Source organism: Leptodactylus fuscus, chromosome 7, assembly GCF_031893055.1.
Source record: "Leptodactylus fuscus isolate aLepFus1 chromosome 7, aLepFus1.hap2, whole genome shotgun sequence".
Lineage (NCBI taxonomy): Eukaryota > Metazoa > Chordata > Amphibia > Anura > Leptodactylidae > Leptodactylus > Leptodactylus fuscus.
The window spans coordinates 18,630,718-18,652,852 of NC_134271.1; the positions used below are offsets into that span (position 1 = coordinate 18,630,718).

The 22,135-nt window shown below is 44.7% G+C and overlaps 1 protein-coding gene across 1 annotated transcript; it reads left to right on the forward strand.

Annotated features, from left to right (window-relative positions):
- Positions 1-3,560: 3,560 nt before the first annotated feature.
- On the forward strand, positions 3,561-21,506 carry ZDHHC13 (zDHHC palmitoyltransferase 13). Its single transcript, XM_075281296.1, has 17 exons — positions 3,561-3,636; positions 5,312-5,454; positions 8,745-8,867; positions 8,967-9,044; positions 13,137-13,281; positions 13,729-13,793; positions 14,139-14,301; positions 14,460-14,585; positions 15,795-15,928; positions 16,297-16,397; positions 16,883-17,007; positions 17,744-17,806; positions 18,430-18,523; positions 18,663-18,746; positions 18,827-18,984; positions 19,318-19,415; positions 19,870-21,506. The coding sequence occupies exons 1-17, from the start codon at positions 3,625-3,627 to the stop codon at positions 20,006-20,008; spliced, it is 1,851 nt and encodes a 616-aa protein (XP_075137397.1). The 5' UTR covers positions 3,561-3,624; the 3' UTR covers positions 20,009-21,506.
- Positions 21,507-22,135: the final 629 nt, after the last annotated feature.

The window sequence follows — 22,135 nt, forward strand, 5'->3', positions numbered from 1 at the left end:
TTCTGTTGTGGTGACAGCGGGTTACTGCAGATCTGCGATTATTACCTGATAGGAGCACTGACTTCCAGCACCACAAAGCAGCCGAAACAGCTGATGGTTGTCCAGGTATGGGACCCACACCAATCAGATGTACACATGTACTTATAGGAGCTATTCCAACTTTGCACTCCTTTCCCCATCTGCTGGAAATTGATTTCTCCTGTTCACCTCAACAGATATATGGAAACAGCGTAGAGCTCTTCCCATAAATCCCACCCTAGTGGTCAAGGCTTAGGGGCCGTTATACCAATTTTGGCCGCAATTTGCCAAAATGGGATTAACTGTCAGGATGCAGATGAACCCAATAAGTGAATACAATGGGGAATCAGGAGGCCAACTGGAGGGAACTATATATAGTTGGAGCAGCAGGAGGGGGACCATATGATGTTGGAGCAATTAAAGGAGAACATTATACTGTGGGGGCAACTTAATGAGGACATAATGTGGGGGCAGATGGAGGGGGACCTTATACTATGGGGCAGCTGGAGGGGGAAATTATACTATGGGGGCAGCTGGAGGGGGAAATTATAATGTGGGAGCAATTAAAGAAGAACATTATACTGTGGGGGCAGCTGTAGAGGGAAATTATGATGTGGGGTGGGTATTATACTGTGGGGGCAGATGGAGAGGGGCATTATACTGTGGGGGCAGCTGGAGGTGGGTATTATACTGTGGGGGCAGATGGAGAGGGGCATTATACTGTGGGGGCAGCTGGAGGTGGGCATTATACTGTGGGGGCAGCTGGAGGTGGGTATTATACTGTGGGGGCAGCTGGAGGTGGGTATTATACTGTGGGGGCAGCTGGAGGTGGGTATTATACTGTGGGGGCAGCTGGAGGGGACATTATACTGTGGGGGCAGATGGAGGGGGGCATTATACTGTGGGGGCAGATGGAGGGGGGCATTATACTGTGGGGGCAGCTGGAGGGGGACATTATACTGTGGGGGCAAATGGAGGGGGACATTATATTGTGGGGACATTATACGGTGGAGGTATAGCATGTCAGGGCTACTGCTCAGGTCTTATACTGTGTGGGGGCACAAAGAGAAATGGATGGGAATGGGCAGAGTTAAAGTAGAAATTTGTGGGGTTACATTTGCATACCTCCCAACCGTCCCGATTTCCGCGGGACAGTCCCGATTTGGGTGACATGTCCCGCGGTCCCGGTTGGAGGGAGGTATGTCCCGATTTCAACTCAGATCTGCGTCCAGAGGACGCAGATCTGAGTTGAACACACATGCGGCTGAAGGAAGGAGCTGACACAGGTCAGCTCCTCGCTTCGCCGCTGCCCGCCTCTCTCCCTGACACACGCGGCTGAAGCTGCTCGCGTGCTCGCTTCGCCGCTGCGTCTCTCTCTCGCTGACACATGCAGCTGAAGCGAGGAGCTGACCTGTGTCAGCTCCTCGCTTCGCTGCTGCCGCCGGCTCCTGGCTTGTAGACGCGATGTACACGCCAGGAGCCGGCGGCAGCAGCGAAGCGAGGAGCTGACACAGGTGCTGACTGACTGAGGAGCTGACTTCAGCCGCATGTGTCAGCGAGAGAGACGAAGCGGCGAAGCGAGCACGCGAGCAGCTTCAGCCGCGTGTGTCAGGGAGAGAGGCGGGCAGCGGCGAAGCGAGGAGCTGACCTGTGTCAGCTCCTTCCTTCAGCCGCATGTGTCAGCGAGAGAGGCACGCAGAGAGCGGCGAGGGAGCGGAGGAGAAGGTAAGTTTAATGTGGAGGTGGAACGTGAATCTGGGGGCAGATGAAGGAGAGGACGGCATGACATTGGGGCAGAGATGGGGGACATGAATCTGGGGGCAGAGATGGAGAGGACATGAATCTGAGGGCAGAGATGGGGGACATGAATCTGGGGGCAGAGATGGGGGACATGAATCTGGGGGCAGAGATGGAGAGGACATGAATCTAAGGGCAGAGATGGGGACATAAATCTGGGGGCAGAGATGGGGGACATGAATCTGGGGACAGAGATGGAGAGGACATGAATCTGAGGGCAGAGATGGGGGACATGAATCTGGGGGCAGAGATGGAGAGGACATGAATCTGGGGGCAGAGATGGGGGACATGAATCTGGGGGCAGAGATGTGGGGACATGAATCTGGGGGCAGAGATGGGGAGGACATGAATCTGGGGGCAGAGATGGAGGGACATGAATCTGGGGGCAGAGATGTGGGGACATGAATCTGGGGGCAGAGATGGAGAGGACATGAATCTGGGGGCAGAGATGGAGGGACATGAATCTGGGGGCAGAGATGGGGGACATGAATCTGGGGGCAGAGATGGAGGGACAGGAATCTGGGGGCAGAGATGTGGGGACATGAATCTGGGGGCAGAGATGGAGAGGACATGAATCTGGGGGCAGAGATGTGGGGACATGAATCTGGGGGCAGAGATGGAGAGGACATGAATCTGGGGGCAGAGATGGAGGGACATGAATCTGGGGGCAGAGATGGAGGGACATGAATCTGGGGGCAGAGATGTGGGGACATGAATCTGGGGGCAGAGATGGAGAGGACATGAATCTGGGGGCAGAGATGGGGACATGAATCTGGGGGCAGAGATGTGGGGACATGAATCTGGGGGCAGAGATGGAGGGACATGAATCTGGGGGCAGAGATGTGGGACATGAATCTGGGGGCAGAGATGGAGGGGACATGAATCTGGGGGCAGAGCTGGAAGAGGGACATGAAACTGGGGGCAGATGAAGGGTGTATATGAAACTGGGGGAGAGATAGAGGGGGGACATATAATTTACGGGTGACTGTAGGAGGATTATACTGTGTGCGGGCACATGAAAAATTAACGAATGGGCGGAGTCAACACAAAAGTGGGTGAGGCTAAATTTGCCGCGGCGCGCTACGCGCGCCGCACATTTTGTCCCTCTTTCAGTTCAACAAAAGTTGGGAGGTATGCATTCGTCTGTCCCAACATACATAAACTGATGCTAAACAACATGGCGGCTCCACCTAATCCTCCAGCATCTGAGGGGCCTGAATATACCACATAACTAATGCAGTATATACACGAGGACCCCTCTTGGGCCTTCTTCAGATGACAGACTTGCTGTAGTTTTTTAGGATATCTGTGGAGTATGTGGATTTTGTTTTCCAGAGTCTGACAGTAACACAAAGTATCTTTAACGTGTGAACACCGTCCTAATGACTTTCACAGATAATTTATTTTGAGTTAAAAAGCAATGAAATCTCCCCCCTCCCTCCAAAAAACAACTGAATTTTACCTACAATTACATTTGGGGTGTAACCTGACCCCCGGTGTATCCTACAGTTCCTGCACGACCAGGTTTCCTCGCTAGATGTCGCACTCTAAAGTAAACCTAAAGGGCACACCGCACCACGTGACTGGAGGTTTTCCCGCCCATATTTCTCCAGTATCCGCTCTTCCCCCCCACAGACACGCCTCCTGACTGAGCCGCTTCTCATTGGTGGCCGGGGTGTGATTGACAAACCGTAGGGGTGGGCGGGTCTTATTCTCCGCTCCGCCAATCACAGAGTGGGAGTGTTTAGTAACCAGGAAGTCACAGCTTATGGTGACACCGGGAGCGGCCGGAGCAGAGCCCGAGTCATCATGAGCTCCCCGGTAAGTGGCCTCGTATGTACCGGGAATTATGTGCTGTGAGGATCATTGGAGGACTGTATCTCTATAGGTACACACCTCCATATAGGGGGGTCATATAGCATATAGAACATGAACCCCCCGTCTAAGGAGGTGTGTACTGATGGTATATATTCTACATGTAACTTGTGTAGCTATCATATAGTATATATGTAAGGAGTCGTGTGCCGATCATATATATATATATATATATATATATATATATATATATATATATATGTGTGTGTGTGTGTGTATATATATATATATATGTGTGTATATATATATGTGTGTGTATATATATATATATATATATATGACACCCCCCCCGAGGAGGTGTGTATGGCTCATACAGTATATAAGGAGGGGTGCATTTATAATACTGTAAATATATGTAAGGTGGTGAGTATGGATCATGTAGTATATGACACTACCCCTAATGAGGTGTGTGGGTATCATATAGTATACTGTATGTGTAAGGAGGTGTATATGGATCATATAGTGTATGTGTAAGGAGGTGTGCATCTATCTATCTTCTATCTATCTTCTATCTATCTATCTCATATCTATCTATCTATCTATCTATCTATCTATCTATCTATCTATCTATCTATCATAAAGTACATGACACTTCTGTTAAGATGTAGTGTAGTATACAATCCCCAGACCCATACCCCCCCCCATCCCTTAAGTCTTCCTGGATCTTCTATATCTATATATTATATAATCTCCAGGTAAATAGCAGCATATCTACTGTATATAACATGTATACACACACACACGTCTAGTTTATAACATTTTCCAGTATGTGATATGTGTGATGCTGTGCATATTATATATTTGGCCATGTAACTGCCATGTATTATTTGCCCTGTTTGATAAGTCGTTGAATATCAGCAGAGCCTATGTGTGTGTGTGTGTGTGTATGTATGTGTGTATATATATATCATTATATATATATATATATATATATGTTATATACTGTAGATATGCTGCTATTTACCTGGAGATTATTATATAATATATAATACACACACATACACTATTACCTATCATTATGGTTTGTCTAGTGTCCAGTATACTACGTCATCTCACAAGCGATGGTTTACCTACCTTATATCCTATAGTACAGTAACCCCACGGCTATGAGTTGTCTTCTTTCTTTGCACTGTCCTGGTTGCAGTTATTTCCTTTGCTACAGTCACACTTACACCACATTTCAGTTTATTATTGTATTGTCTTTATTACACTTTGCACCCACAGCTGATATGTAGCTTCTATATTCCAATGGCAGAATAGCAAAAAGTAGGGGGAATAAAGGGAGGGCGACTGACTACAGATTCAGACTACGCAGGGTTTGATTGTAGTCTGTTGCCATGGAGACTCATTGGTCTGCATAAGATAAGTATACACAAGAACAGCAGGAGATTTCTCTATTGACTCCAAAAATTAGGATTCTCCCTGTGCAAGAGTTATTGGACGTGCTAACCTCCAGTGTGTATAATGTGAGCCCTGCCGGTGACGTCCATGTCCTGGAATGGCTCAGGTTACTTCATTTATGTATTGCACCACAATAAACTTTTTATTGCACTTTTAGTATCACCAGGTATACTTGTATGTTTGTAAATTCTCACGTTTTGCTTCCGTTTTTCTCCCATAGTGTAAATCGCCCCATTCACACTGTCACCAGCACAGTCACCACCACCATGGAGGACAACATGGCGGACCACGGGAGGACCAAAAGGCGCCAATCCAAGATACAGTGGAGGATTATAGCAGCTGGGATATTGTGAAAGCTACACAGTAAGTATAATGGGGGGTTTACAGGACGATGGTGTGAATGGCCTATTATATTGTCATTTTCGAGGGGTGTCAGATACGTGACGTTATGTTCGGGAGTTACATGACCTGGCTGCAGCTTGGTTCCATTGTAGTTAATGGGATGCAATAGTGGGCACAGTCTGTATATAATGTACGGAGCTGTTCCTGGTATATACAGAGGGCCTAGTGCTCATGCCCCCACTAACCTGATATCCTGGGTACAGTCTGTATATAATGTATGGTGCTGTTCCTGGTATATACAGAGGGCCTAGTGCTCATGCCCCCACTAACCTGATATCCTGGGTACAGTCTGTATATAATGTATGGGGCTATTCCTGGTATATACAGAGGGCCTAGTGCTCCTGCCCCCACTAACCTGATGTCCTGGGTACAGTCTGTATATAATGTATGGTGCTGTTCCTGGTATATACAGAGGGCCTAGTGCTCATGCCCCCACTAACCTGATATCCTGGGTACAGTCTGTATATAATGTACGGGGCTGTTCCTGGTATATACAGAGGGCCTAGTGCTCCCGCCCCCACTAACCTGATGTCCTGGGTACAGTCTGTATATAATGTACGGGGCTGTTCCTGGTATATACAGAGGGCCTAGTGCTCCCGCCCCCACTAACCTGATATCCTGGGCACAGTCTGTATATAATGTACGGGGCTGTTCCTGGTATATACAGAGGGCCTAGTGCTCCCGCCCCCACTACCTGATATCCTGGGCACAGTCTGTATATAATGTACGGGGCTATTCCTGGTATATACAGAGGGCCTAGTGCTCCTGCCCCCACTAACCTGATATCCTGGGTACAGTCTGTATATAATGTACAGGGCTGATCCTGGTATATACAGAGGGCCTAGTTCTCATGCCCACACTAACCTGATATCCTGGATACAGTCTGTATATAATGTACGGAGCTGTACCTGGTGTATATATAGGGAAGCCATGGTGCTTATGCCACCCCCGCAAAAAAAAAAAAGACACCCTGACAAATTCCATGTGGTCCCTCAGGAATCGGAATGTCAGTTTTTCCAATTTTTCTGACTTTTTGTGCCTCCAGGGTCAAGGCAAGAACCTATGATGTGGATATTTTCTTTATTATATTATTATACATTTGACCTCCTTAAAGGGGTTGTTCAGGCTAAACTTTTAAAGGTTAACTCTGCCGAGGGCAGTGAAAAAAAAACAAAACACAAAACATCCCCCAATCTGTCCCAGTGTTGTCCCGTGCCCCGCACCTCCTGGTTCATTTGCTCTTCTGACATTGTGCTGAAGCCGCTGATTGACCAATCAATGACCTCGGGAAGAGGACTTGTGAGGTCCCAGGTAGTGAAATTCAGGCCCTTTGCTGATCATCCTCAGGGGTCATGTGACGGCTTCAGCACAACGCCGCGAGACGCAATTTAACATTACGTTTTTTTGGATGATTTCCCCTTTATATTAGATTAATTTTTTTTACCCTGTTGTTCCTACAGGGAACCTGTCAGGTCAATTGGGGAACACTAAACCACCCACAATCAGTCCAGAAAGACTTGTGCGCTTTAGTGTCCTAAATACCCCGGACAGGCGCCATTTAATGAAAGGTATATATTAAAATATGGCTTGTTACTTGTATTAAGATACCGAGTCTATGAGGGTTATATCGTGTTGGCCTCCCTGTCATTCATTATAACTCCCATGCCAGGTACCAGGCAGGAAGCCATGTTATCTGGTAAGTGGGCGAGCCCTGTTATTAACCCTTCCATACACAATCATGCTACTTTCTCTGACACTATAGAACAACAGAAGTGAAAACTGCTTGTGTGAACAGAACTTTATATGTTATAAACACCCCATGTCATAAACAACCGCTTTTTAATGGTAACAAAATACTGTCGGTCTGCAGGCAAAAGCCCATAGCACCTATAGAGGATCACTATGGGGGTAGAATTCCCAGACTTGACTTGTGCCTGAAATACTTTCGATTTCTTTCTTTTTTTTTCTGCTGCATTTCCTTGATTCTCGCCTTTAATCTATCTTGTGGGTGTTTATGTAGGGCAGGAAACTCCAGCATATGTGATGCACATGGCGAGCAGCAGGCGTGCAGTATATTTGCCGCCCCTTACCATGGATGGATAGTGTCATACTATATCACATGCAGGGCTGTTCTCCTCTCTTGGTATTTACTCCTCATATAGTCAGTAGGTTTATTTCTTGCCCTGTATATAACCATCCCCTTCCCTGCTTTGCTTCCCTGTTCTTATTCTCCCCCCCCCCCCCCCCCCCTCCCATCTCCCTCCCTATTTCTGTTTGTTCAGTTTATTGACTCCGCTATACCGTGGTGTGAATTACCATTTCTACCTGGCGCTGTTTACTTTACCGCAATGATTCATGAGGCCTTTGTATCCCACAGCGCTCTCTAGGTGGAATGTCACCTGTTCACTACTGTCAGTATATAATTATACGTGTGATGCAATGTACAATATAGATGGGGATAAAGCTGCTTATACGTGATTGAACTGATATGGCGTAACACTTGGGTGGGTGCAGTCGCACCTGGACCCTTAGGGGAATACATAAATTATCTGTTTGTTGTATAGAGAGACTTTAAACAATGCACTCCATATGGAGGACCTTGAACAAGTTTCGCACTGGTGCCCAGGAGCTTTATGTCACATATATATATATATATATATATATATATATATATATATATATATATATATATATATATATATATATATATATATTATATATATTATATATATGAGACTCAGAAATCAAAGACCTGAAATAGGAAGACAAGAAGAGAGGGCGGGAACTGATCTGCAATAACTGTTCTGGCCACTACACATAGAACGGAGCTGTCTGATTCCTGCTCCATTCTCTATGTATCAGCTGCTAAGAACATCTGATCAGTGGGAGTGTTGGGTGTCAGACTGTCACCAATCTGATATTCATGACCTGTCCTAAGGAGAGGTCATCAATATCTTCAGTGTGGAAAGCCCCTTTAAGCCACGCGCCTGACTTTGGAAACCACGCTCCTCTTGTGCCCTGTCTCCAAACTGTGCACTGATACTTTCTGGTAGATCCTAAGGTTTGGGACTGTTCTTACTGCTCTGCTGTAGTGACAGATATGAACCCTATACACCTGGGCTGTCACAACGCTACAGTAAATTCTTCTCCACCTGTGTTGTGTAAAGATGGAGGCTTCCCTGAACTCTCCCCAGACCATTTTATTTATTTTTTTCCTATATGACTGGTATCAATATTTGGATTTATTTCAGACATGGCTTGTTTGACCGATGCAGAGAGCTGGTGGAGGCCGGTTATGATGTTCGGCAACCAGATGGCGAGAACGTGACTCTACTGCACTGGGCGTCCATTAATAATCGCCTTGAACTTGTAAAGTACGTTCCCTTATATACACATCCTTGTGCTATACCGCATTATTCCTCAGAAAGTAACCTTCTGGTATTTTACTGACTGTATGATTCCTCCAAATTCAGGTATTTCATCTCCAAAGGGGCAATTGTGGATCAGCTGGGAGGAACGTTAAACTCTACTCCACTTCACTGGGCCGTCAGGTACTGGAGACTAAACCATAGGGGGCAGTATTATAGCAGTTATATTCTTGTACATAGAAGCAGTATTATAGTAGTTATATTCTTGTACATAGGAGCAGTATTATAGTAGTTATATTCTTGTACATAGGAGTAGTATTATAGTAGTTATATTCTTGTACATAGGAGCAGTATTATAGTAGTTATATTCTTGTACATAGGGGCAGTATTATAGTAGTTATATTCTTGTACATAGGGGACAGTATTATAGTAGTTATATTCTTTTATATAGGAGCAGTATTATAGTAGTTATATTCTTGTACATAGGAGCAGTATTATAGTAGTTATATTCTTGTACATAGGGGCAGTATTATAGTAGTTATATTCTTGTACATAGGAGTAGTATTATAGTAGTTATATTCTTGTACATAGGAGCAGTATTATAGTAGTTATATTCTTGTACATAGGGGCAGTATTATAGTAGTTATATTCTTGTACATAGGGGACAGTAGTATAGTAGTTATATTCTTTTATATAGGAGCAGTATTATAGTAGTTATATTCTTGTACATAGGAGCAGTATTATAGTAGTTATATTCTTGTACATAGGGGCAGTATTATAGTAGTTATATTCTTGTACATAGGAGGTAGTATTATAGTAGTTATATTCTTGTACATAGGAGGTAGTATTACAGTAGTTATATTCTTGTACATGGGAGCAGTATTATAGTAGTTATATTCTTGTACATAGGAGGTAGTATTATAGTAGTTATATTCTTGTACATGGGAGCAGTGTTATAGTAGTTATATTCTTGTACATGGGAGCAGTATTATAGTAGTTATATTCTTGTACATAAGGACAGTATTATAGTAGTTATATTCTTGTACATAGGAGGTAGTATTATAGTAGTTATATTCTTGTACATAGGGGACAGTATTATAGTAGTTATATTCTTTTATATAGGAGCAGTATTATAGTAGTTATATTCTTGTACATAGGAGCAGTATTATAGTAGTTATATTCTTGTACATAGGGGCAGTATTATAGTAGTTATATTCTTGTACATAGGAGGTAGTATTATAGTAGTTATATTCTTGTACATAGGAGGTAGTATTACAGTAGTTATATTCTTGTACATGGGAGCAGTGTTATAGTAGTTATATTCTTGTACATGGGAGCAGTATTATAGTAGTTATATTCTTGTACATAAGGACAGTATTATAGTAGTTATATTCTTGTACATAGGAGCAGTATTATAGTAGTTATATTCTTGTACATAGGAGCAGTATTATAGTAGTTATATTCTTGTACATAGGGGGTAGTATTATAGTAGTTATTAGAGTTGAGCGAGTACTGTTCGGATCAGCCGATCCGAACAGCACGCACGCATTGAAATGAATGGAAGCACCTGGTGCTTCCGGTTTGACGGCAGCCGGCCGCTTAACCCCCCGCATGCCGGCTGCGTGCATTGATTTCAATGCGTGCGTGCTGTTCGGATCGGCTGATCCGAACAGTACTCGCTCAACTCTAGTAGTTATATTCTTGTACATAGGAGCAGTATTATAGTAGTTATATTCTTGTACATAGGAGCAGTATTATAGTAGGTATATTCTTGTACATAGAGGGCAGTATGATAGTAGTTTTTCCATATAATGCAGCATATCTGAAACCCTCTTGATGTTGTTGTATAAGATCATACAATGAGGCCATACAGGTTTGCTGTATTTAGGATGCCTGGGCACTATGTGGAGGATTATAGTATAGTTGTCCTGAATATTGGGCTCCTCTTTTCTGCTATTACAGACATATTTGTATAATAATAAGTGACTGAAGATCTTTACAATAAAGCATTGCAATAAAAATACACACTGTAACTAAAACAAAATATAAACTTCAGTATAAAAAAGGTTAAAAAAAAAAACCCAGTCTTTGTAAAAACTCAAAGGATAATGTTACCATTAAGCGGGACTGGACTATTATTTGGGACGGTGTATGAATGTACCGCCATATAGAGGCCTCATTAGATTTACAGGACATGTTTTTTAGATTATTACAGACTGGTAGTACCCAGTAAATATACATGTATGTCCTACGTTCTGGCACCTTCTCAGAGCATCCATATCCTGTGTGATAATTTTTCAACCCGTCCCATATGTAGCTGTCATTATGAAATCTTACAACGGTTAGAATAAGGAAAAGTCAAACAGTCTCTCCTTGAGTCATATTCCAGTTGAGCCGGCCTGTCTGCTGTGTGTTTCCTGGATAGTCATCTCTGCAGGGGGGGAGGGGGGGGGGGGGCGTTATGCTCAGACAATGTGTGGAATCAGACCATTGTCTCTCTGCTTAGTTGTTGTCACGGGTCACGTATTAGCCCTCCGGGTAGTTGTCAACTTTCTAATAAACATTTTGTTTGAATTCCTAACAATTACCAAAATGTCTGCTTGTTGTTACTCAGTGGAAACCTACCTTGGGCCCTTCTGCTCAAAAACATCAGCCAGATCCCACCTGTACATCTTAGCATCCCTTACATTACCCTTTCCTCTTCTGTCTGGGCTCAGGCCGGCCATGAACATTTGTTCACGTCCGTGCACATAAGCTTCCTATCTTCTCTGTTGCCCATCAGTGTACCCAACATTATTATTATGCCGCAACAGAATCCTTCCTTGACTATATGCCGCTGACCCTTTGCTGGTTTTGCCATTAAAGGGTTAATGTCCTCCTTTCTGACAGTGGAATGTTGTGCATCATAAATCTTCTCCCTCTTGTGTACCCGAAGGTCAGATACATAAAAAAAATAGACTGTCAGCCATCAAAGGAATCAGAAAGAAGATGTTTAACTAACCCTAGTGTGGAGAGGGTGGCCTGTGCCCCCCCCCCCATCCTAGGGCCCCTATAGTTATGTCAGTGTGCACATATGGAGACTAAAAAACTTCTCTGGCCACGTCGTATTGACACAGTGCATTAAAGTGTATAGGAGCTCTCTCTTGCATATGCACATATTAGCATCTGCCCACGACTTCATCTGCGGGTTGGTGTTGGCGCTGAGCCACGTATAGGTGGCGAAGTGCTGTTTGTATGATCCGTGGTGTGAGCCCCTGCGCTGTCCCGATGTGCGGTCTCCCTACGTACCGCTCGCCCCCATGCCCCCCTCGATAATATTTATAATATTAGTAGGATTTGTAGGGGAGAACAGAATGACTGTTTCAGACTTTGGGAAGTAAACAAGAATGTTCTCATTTGCTGATGGCAAACGGGGATCTTAATTGGAACCTGTCACTAGCTTACGGACTATTAAACCACCAGTATTTCGTTAAAGGAAGTTGTCCAGGGTTAGAAAAACATGGTTACTTTCTTCAGGAAAGCGTACCACGCTTGTCTGCGGGTTGTAAATTGAAGTAAATGGGGATGAATTGCAATACCACTCACAACCTGTGGACAACTATGGTGCTGCGTTAGGAAGAAAGCAGCCATGTTTTTCTAATCTTCCACAACTGGAGTTAAATATCTCAAACATGGCTATAGATCAGTGATCAATTCCATTCATCACTTCAATTTTTTTATTTTTTTTTTAATGTAGAGTGAGTCCCATATAGGGCCCCCAATGTACATTTTTTCCTATCAGTATGGAGTATGGGAGGAAATTCAGGCAAACACTGGGAGAACATAGAAACTTCTTGCAGATTCGAACCCAGGACTCCAGTGCTACAAGCCTGCAGTGCTAACCACTGAGCCACTCATCAATTAATTTTTAACAGGACTCTACTCGAGCAGCTCCAGTTTCCTATCCATTGTACTTATTTAGCTAAGTATTGTGAACCTCCTTTCACTACACATGCAGTCATAGATACCCCATTGATTTGGGTGCAATGCCTCATTTGTCCTGCGGGGGAGCTGTAGGATAATTGAAAACTTACTAATTGGTTTCTCCATGGATGATAGCTAATTGTTCAGGTTTCCAGCAATGGTCAGCTTATCTTCAAGGACGTTCTAACGTAGGGTGGAGCAGTGAACTCTTCAGGAGGGATCATTACAATGGCAGACTCCCGTTTCTACCCTCTGCTCCTCCTGTGATACTCTTGTGGTCAAATATCTGTCTATTCTCTCCCTTTCTCATAGACAAGGACACCTCCAGACTATTATACTGCTGATGAGATTTGGCGCAGACCCAAGTCTGATAGATGGGGAAGGATATAATAGTATACACCTGGCCGTCCTGTACCAGCACCTGCCCATCATCGCTTACCTGATCGCCAAAGGACATGTATGTATTGCTGGACATGTATGACTTTATGTAAATGAAACCTTATTGAGAAGTTCTGGAACATTGGACTATATTTTTAAAGGGACTTACATATTGATGACCAGTCACCGATATACGCGATTGTTTGGGGGGATGTGACACCCAAAACCTCCATGGATCCACTGTTTGAGGATTCGGAGTGACTACACTGTATACCAGCGCCATACTTTGTATAGGGGCTGTTGTTAGTATTGCAGCTCCGCCTCATTTACTTGAATGGGACATGTCTACTGCTGTGCTATGTGACCGATGAAAGTGACATCCTTGGCAGATGGAAGAGGTTGTGACCTCTTCAAACAGCTGATCTGTGTGGGTGCCGGATCCTAATTCAGTATATTTTCAGTAAAATGTTGCTAGAGACTTTTCTTTCCATTCATTATGATCTGTCCATATCTTTTCTGTTTACAGAACATCGATTGTCCGGATATGAATGGAATGACGCCGCTCATGCTGTCTGCACAGAAAGTTATTGGGTAATTAAAATACATGTAAATTGTGTCTTAATGAATCAATTAGCACAAATGAATGTGTAGGGTGTGAATACACTCTGTAGCATACACACCCTGGCTGCAGCGTTGCCACCATTTGGGTAAATGTGAAATATTAAAAGGGTCCATGGTCATGTGATATGCGTCTGTGCAAACGCCCCCTCGAGGCTGTATTTTTAATTCCTTTTTGCAGCCCACTGTTGCGATAGGTCCCTGCACCGTTCCCCTTTGATTTTTGAGGACTCTGGTTAGACACTTACACCGCATCTCTATATTGAGAAACGTCTTCCCCCATTGTCACACTGTGATAAGATCTCTGCTTTCTTCCAGTATGGAGCCCACATGTTTCCTCTTAAAGTTGAACCCGTCTGTGAATCTCGCTGACAAGATTCACCGGAACACGGCGCTGCACTGGGCGGTCTCCTCCGGCAATATCAATGCTGTGGACCTGCTCTTAGAGGCCGGATCGAGTTTGGATGTGCAGAACGCCAAGGTCAGAAATGAACCTTTTTAGTAACTGGATCAATTTTTGTGCCCTACAGATGCCTCTCGCCCTATGAGATTTTCACCCCACACAGATTTTCACGCTGAGATGTCACCCCATCTACAACTGACCGTTTTTTTTTTTTTGTTTTTTTTTCTGGTGCTCAGGGGGAGACTCCTCTTGACCTCGCCCGACAAAGCAGAAATCGCCTGATTATTCATATTTTGACAAGTGAAGCTAGTTCAAGATCAGGACGAAGCTCAAGAGCCTTGAAAACGCTACAGAAATACGAGGTGAGGTCCTAATAGCTCCAGTTCTGACTGTAAAATAATACCATCCCAATGGTGGGTCTAAAGGGGTCCTATAGGTATATGATAATAGAGCCCCATATATTACACTAGCTATAACCCACGACTTCGTCCGCTGTCCCCTCTCCCTTGTGCGAATTACCTGCAGCGCCGCCCATGGCCCCCCACGGCCCTTTCCTTGCGGCCGGCGCGGGCCCCTCCCACAGCATCGTGGGCCGGGGCCCCACTGCTGCACCTCCGGCCCTCCCTTTCCCCCCCTCCCACCCTTTAGAAATTACAGTCACCTCCTACATGTACCCCCTCCCCCCCTTTCCACATGTGCAATCTGGCCCCACTCCCCCCTACTCACCTTCTTCCCTTTGTTGCCAAACCAGCATCCCCCCTGCCCCCTCCGTAACCCATAGCGCCAGCACTCCCCCCCCCCCCTCCCTTTCCCTTAAGCATCCTGCTGATTCCTGTTCCCGCATCACTCACCATTTACATGCAGGAGAGGTGTGTGTCTTGTGGCCACAGCTTCAGCAAGCATGTGCGGTCCTTCCCGTGGCTTGTGTCTACCCGGCCCACAGTTCGCTGGTAGGTGCGGCTGGGCTTGTTCGGGCTGGATGCGCTGCTGCATGCTACGCCGGCCTGAGGCCATGTGTGGCTGGCCGGCATGTCAGTGGCGTTCGGAGCGATGCGGGCAGCTGCCATGTTCAGTGTCGGGTTCCCACGCGCTGGGCACGCCCACAATTCGGCGGCAACCTGTGGGCCACTGTGCTGGCTCCCTATCCCGACACTGGAGCAGGTGACAACTTTGGAGGGTCGTGGTGGTGTTTTGGGGTGAGTGAGACACTTTTAAAGTAGCCTATTACCCCTTCCTGGCCAATATGTAGGCGTGTGCGAAATTTCGAGGAGATCCATTTAGCCGTTCGGGTGTGATTGAGGAACAAACATTCAAACTCACTATTAATAGGATTCAGGATGGAGTGGGGAGCTGGAAGTAATGGGACATGGAGCAGGACCTCTTGATCCCAGTCCTGACTCTTTGCGCTATTATCATCAAACCCATTACATTTTGAAGGGTTCATGTAAATTCCCTTTAGGACATGGTCTCTGTATCATTGTATTTATACATGACCCTTTATTGTAACCCTTGGATTGGGATAGTTCTTTAAAAAGACAGATAATGCTAACCTAACCTTTACTCTCTCTCAGATCTCATTGGTGATGGGGGTCTGCCTGCTTCTCTTGGGGGGCGTTGGATATATTCTGAACCTAAATACGGACTCATGGCTGTTAAAGGGGACGCTTCTTGCTCTGGTCACCGCGGGGTCTCAGCTCTTCACCAGGTTTGTTCAATGCATTTTGTGCTGCACCATGTTTAAAGGGAAGGGTTTCAGCTCTTACGTGTCCTAGATTCTCGTTGTAACAAACCATGGATTTCCCAACTGGTTCCTACCCTGGGTCACATGGTTGGAACCAGCACCTGATTTACCAGATTTACTAAGCAAATTGAGCTGGAATTGTAGCAGAAAATGTCCCCCAAAAAGTGGAATACATGGTGTGCGCCAAATGTGTTTTCTGTTCTAGACACGTTATTCACCTTATTATCGCCATCTCTTACAATGTTACTTTATACAACAATATAACTTTGTGGTTTCTATACAATTCGCCTCTAAAATATTTTATAACTATATTACTATTTGGTGTTTTTCAGACGATGTGTCGGTCTTACCAGTCAGAAGCACCTGCCCGCCATCTTCTTCATCAGTTCCGTTTTCTGGATGTTCATGACGTGGTTTATCTGCTTCCTGCCTGATATCCTTTACTATTATTTGGTGTAGTATATCAAGTGATATGGTAATGATATAGTAGGACCAGGTTCACACAGCAGAACACGAAGGGGAATTTTAGGTCTTCATTTGCCGGTCACTTCCTCCCATCATTGGGACGCCTCGAGCTGCTGATTCTGTGGATGATTCAGCTGCAAGATAGAGAAGGATGTGAGTTTTTTTCAACATCTTGCTGCCACCCTTTTAATACAATGGGAGGCAGAATCAGAATGGAATCTGTCACTGATTTTGGGTTAGATTCCATTGTGTGACCATGACCTAATAGAGCCAGATAGCGACAATGAAGCCTTTATCCTGACACATCAGAAGGGCGGCTGCGGCAGAACCTGGAATAATAGATGGATGAGCCGGTTACCTAGTACATGGTTTTTAAAGGGGGTAACTGTGTAATATAATTCAGTTCTAGTGGGGCAAATACTTTTGTTCTGTTCCTTAATGAAGCTCCATCACATTTGGCTTATGCGACTGTCCAGGTGCCATTTCTCATCACCGTCTTTCTGCTTTTGTATTATTTCTACAAGACGTGGAGAACGGATCCAGGATACATCAGGTGTTCAGAAGAGGACAAGAAGCAGGTGCGACTGATCTGTAGTTTAACCGCGGAATCCACGGCAAGATGAGGCATCTCGCTTCTTTTTTCCACTAATAGCTAGCAGAAAAAAGAAGCGAGCGGCTCCCATTGAGGTCAATGGGAGTCGTTTTGGCAGGCGGATTTTGAGGCAGATTCCGCGTCAAAATCCACTGTCAAAAAAACTAAGTGTGAACTAGCCCTTAGGGTGTATTTTACTTTAAAGGGTTTTCCCGGCAGCAGGGGGTGGCTAAAAAAAATAAATGCATTTTTACAATATCTGCCTGGGTCCTCCGTTCCTGTGCTAGGCCCGCAGAGCGACTGCAGTGGTGTCATCATATTGTATAAACTGCTATCCTCTGCAGTATACGGCTTAGAGCGATGATATACTCCACTCGGCGTGATGTCACAGCTGCAGCTGCTCCGTATACAAACAGCAGTGGGGGTGATGGTGGATCCAGTGCAATAACAAAGGGGAGAATACATATAAGTATTGGTACTTTTTTATTTTCTAGACCTTCCCTACTGCATGCGTTTAGTTTTATGATCCCAGATAACCCCTTTTACAGGTTACCAGATATGAACTAATGCAGTTATTTGATTCCACGTTTCTCCCACACAAGTGCCAGCAACTTCTACCAGCGATAACCGGGATCTCAAAGGCTGCTGCAGTACTGAATGGGGAAATAATGTCTCCCATGTTATTTGTTAGTAAACATATTTAATTTTTTTTTTGTCTGCAGACCATTATCACTCTGGCTGAAGCTGGATGTCTGGACGTCAGAGTGTTCTGCACCTCCTGCCTGGTAGGTCTCTTATCTGGACGATCTTCTGTAAACCGATTATGGGAATCTATGAGACTGAGCAAGTACAAGCAGGCCATGACTAGCAATTTTCTGGTGTACAAAGCATGACAAAATTTGCATTTTTTGAGAAAGAATGTGTTTGTTTACATTTTCCGCCACATTCACCATTGATCGTGCAAGGATTAGGGCGGGCATAGACTTCAGATCTTGCTCACTGGAGCAGGCCGAGACCTCTTCATAAATCTGGCGGATCTCACGTCAATGGTGGTATGAATGATGCTAGGTTCATACCTGCGTTCAGATTTCCACTCAGGGGGTTCTGCTTGGGGACCCCTCGGAACAGAAACCTAATCCACTTAAAAAAAAACAGTTACCCTCTGATACTGCAGGACCTCCAGAGCAGGTGACATCAATGCCTAAGGATCATTCTTGGAATCATGGGTGTCCAATAGGTTGAACCCCTATCGACCATACAAAGGTGGCATATCCCTGTATAATGTACGCCTTCAAGATATATTATCAGAATATAATCCTACTGCAGAGCCCAAAGTGCCTCTGTTACCCTGAATCTAGTCTATGCATTATTTATTAGTAATCCATTAACCCTTTGTATTCTCCTGCAGGTAAAGAAGCCGCTCAGGTCCATGCACTGTCACACATGCGGTGCCTGTGTGGCCAAATTTGATCAACACTGTATATGGACTGGACATTGTATCGGTGAGATGATGATACAGAATTTTGCCCAGTTGGGCTCCTATGATGTCAGTCACCTAGCTTGCTTAAAGTCCTGAGCAGCAATCGTCATACTGTATGTTATATATGACCATCAGCCTTGTGTATCCTCCTGTCCTTCTAGGTGCCGGGAACCATCATTATTTTGTGCTCTTCCTGTTTTCCCTGACAATTATGGGTCACTGGATGATCTATGCTTCCTCTAAATGTAAGTGCGGATCATGGCGAAGAGGATGTCTCGCGTTAGTTGCTTGTTACGTCATCTCGTCTGTCTCTTCTTTCTTGCAGTCTGGATCAATCAGTGCTCTAGAAGTTTACAGGAGGACGGCATTTCAGGTTTCTTGTCGGAGGTCATATCCTGCTCCCCGTGGGTTCTGTATATCTTCATCCTCGTGTGTTCTCTCACCATATGGGCCACAATGATGCTTATAGTGCAGATATATCAGGTGATACAGCATAACCAGTATATAGATATAGTTCTCTATTTTCGAAATCCTTTTCAGTAGCCTATGGGTGACAGATGTCAGTATGGCATTTATCACCAGCTTCTGTTAAAGGGGATATTGCAGGCAAACTGGAAAACCCAGGACAAGTTGTGAATCCAGCCTGAGATGGCAAATACTTGCAGTGACCACTATATGGCTGAGCTCTTAGTTCCTCTCTTACCAAATAATATGGATTTAGTAGGGTAGGAGGGCTGTGGTCCCAGAAGACGGAACAGATCCCTGTGTCATATTTTAGGTTATGTTGTACTTATATCTGTTTGCTTCTTTGTGCAGATTGCATTTCTGGGTCTGACAACTCAAGAAAGATTCAATCTCCATATGCAGAATAGATTCAGTAAGCACAAAGTGCCAGTGCGAAGATCTCCCTTCAAGTAAGTGATCTCTAGGCCGTTATGGTTTATAGTGTTTAAACAGTCCTGACATTTTTTGCTGCCTTCTGATCCATCACCACTAGGTGGAACCTTCTCATTAGCTGGAGGCTATAGGGTGCAAAATGCCTTAAATAGGAGCCGAATCTGAGGCCACAAACCAATGAAGCAATGCAGGGATAACTATGGATATGTAAATCTGCCTGCAAGGTCACCAGGAGTCTATCCATTTAGTTATGAATAATATGATGGCCCTGCCCTTCGTACACTTGCACACTTTGCATTGCTTCATTGTTGAGGTACGCTGCCCCCCTGATAGTAGAAAGCTATGGAAGTGACAATGGCAATGACGCTGAGCTGTAAGGCCCACGTCCGTCACATTTATTACATGCCTCATCCACAGTCGGCCTCCATGACAATAGAGCTTTAGTAAATCTCTACCCTTTCTATATTCCAGCCAAGGCTGTATCCAGAATCTGGCGGATTTCTTCCATTGTCGTTGCTTTGGGTTGATTAAAACTAATCCGGTCGACTGGACGCAGCAGCACCACAACATCCTCCAGGCCTCCATGATGAGGAGCGCCCAGGCAGTCTAGAGGGGTCCCACATGATCCAGAAGCCATGCAGTGCCTACTAAGTTATCACCATCCCCACCTAGGACAGTAATATATGGGGGACCCTTGTAAAGCCCACCCTCTGGAGCAACCTGCAGGACCACCTTCTATCCATGGACAAGATGCAGATAAGATTCTTCAAACTTTCCAAATAAAACTTGTTTGCAGATCGAATCACCCGGATGTGCCGGGCGCGCTTGGTCTTCACCACTGTGTATATAAGAATATTATAGTAGATTCCTTCTGTTCAACTTTTACGGATTTTGTATAAAAGAAAAAAAAGGCAATGTAATTAAAATACAGAGCACTTCATATCCCGACACCTCTGATGATTTAGTAGTTTACCTTTTAGAGACCAAGTTGGGAGTAAGAAAAGATCCCCCTTCCCATTTTGGTAGGGTCTGATGGCAGGCTTTGACTAGGAGGTCCAGCAGACAGCCGGTCTCTCCAGAACAGGGCATAAGCGGTTAATTGTTGGGGTATCCTACCACTGTGGCATGGTCATAACACTCCACTTACATGAGAACGAAGCTGTGGTTCATATACGTCACCACGTCCAAGTGGTCAGACTACTAGCTATCAAATGAGGCTATAGTGAATAGTTTTGCCAGGTTTTAGTACACTTAATGCTTTCATTCCTACTTGCGTTCAGTAAATTAAAACAGATTTAGGCCTTGTCTGTTACCTTGTCCTCAGGATAGGTCAACAATATGTGATAGATGTGCTGCAGTGCTTGGATGAGACCTGTAGCCTCTCTACTGAATGGCTGTGCTTGGTATTGCAACTCAATCCCATTCACTTGAATGGGACTGAGCTGCTGCTGTACCATGTGACCTATGAACATGATGACAAGAGTGCAGTGCTTCTCACCATTTTGGCCTATAGGTCATCCATATGTCATCAGTGGAGGTGCAACCTCCAAGGCCCCCATGATCTACCCTATAGATAGGTCATCAACTATACGGTAAGTCCTGGAAGACCTCTTTATACAGCTGCAGTGCAACTGACAATCAGTTGGGGGGCGCTCCAAAGCAAATCAGCCTTGCAAATATGGCAGAGATATACCCAAGATGTTTGATCAAGTGCCCACAACTAGAGAACTGCATCTCTGGGTGTGAATAGGGTGCAAACCAGTATAAGATGCATATGGGGAGTGGTCATTATGTATTAAGTGCCTTTAAGTAATTGGACAGATTATCCTAAATTTTAATGCCAAAAATGTATTTCTGTCCCCACTTCCTTTTACACTTGAGACCTGCGTTTCTTGAAGGGTGCACTACATATTCCCATATGGAGAATGGGCAGATATGGCTGGATTGGTGACCGAGTGGAGGTTTTCTGTTTTAGGTTAGCATTGGATTATGATGGAACTTCTCCAGTAATCCAGAATATTTGGTAATCTGGCATCAGGTGATGTAGGAGGTGAAGTGCTCTAGCAGTACATGTTATGCACTATGTATATACATTTTACATGTGGAGTGTGGAATAAATAATTTCTTAGAATTTGATGTAGTCAGTTTTCATTTTATTTTTCCAGTTATTTGGTTCACGTTCCTCCCGTGTACAGACACACACACGTGGTCAAAATTGTTGGTCCCCCTCGTTTAATGAAAGAAAAACCCACAATGGTCACAGAAATAACTTTAATCTGACAAACTGGAATTTGCCAAACTACATGTTGACAAAGCTTCTGGGAGAATGTCCTATGAACAGATGAGACAAAAATTGAACTTTTTGGCAAGGCACATCAGCTCTCTGTTCACCGATGGGAAAAATGAAGCTTATCTTGAAAAGAACACTGTCCTTACTGTGAGATATGGAGGAGACTATGTTATGTTCTGGGGTTGCTTTGCTGCATTTTGCACAGGATGTCTTGAATCTGTGCAGGGTACAATGAAATCTCAAGACTATGAAGGGATTCTAGAGAGAAATGTGCTGCCCAGTGTCAGAAAGCTTGGTCTCAGTCGCAGGTCATGGGTCTTGCAACAAGAGAATGACCCAAAACACCCAGGAATGGCTAAGAGGAAAACATTGGACTATTCTGTAGTGGCCTTCTATGAGCCCTGACCTAAATCCTATTGAGCATCTTTGGAAGGAGATGAAACATGG

Coding starts and splice junctions, on each gene's coding strand:
- ZDHHC13 (XM_075281296.1), top strand. Junction 9,045..13,136: donor CCACTTCACTGGGCCGTCAG/GTACTGGAGACT, acceptor CCTTTCTCATAG/ACAAGGACACCTCCAGACTA. Junction 15,929..16,296: donor GGGTCTCAGCTCTTCACCAG/GTTTGTTCAATG, acceptor GGTGTTTTTCAG/ACGATGTGTCGGTCTTACCA.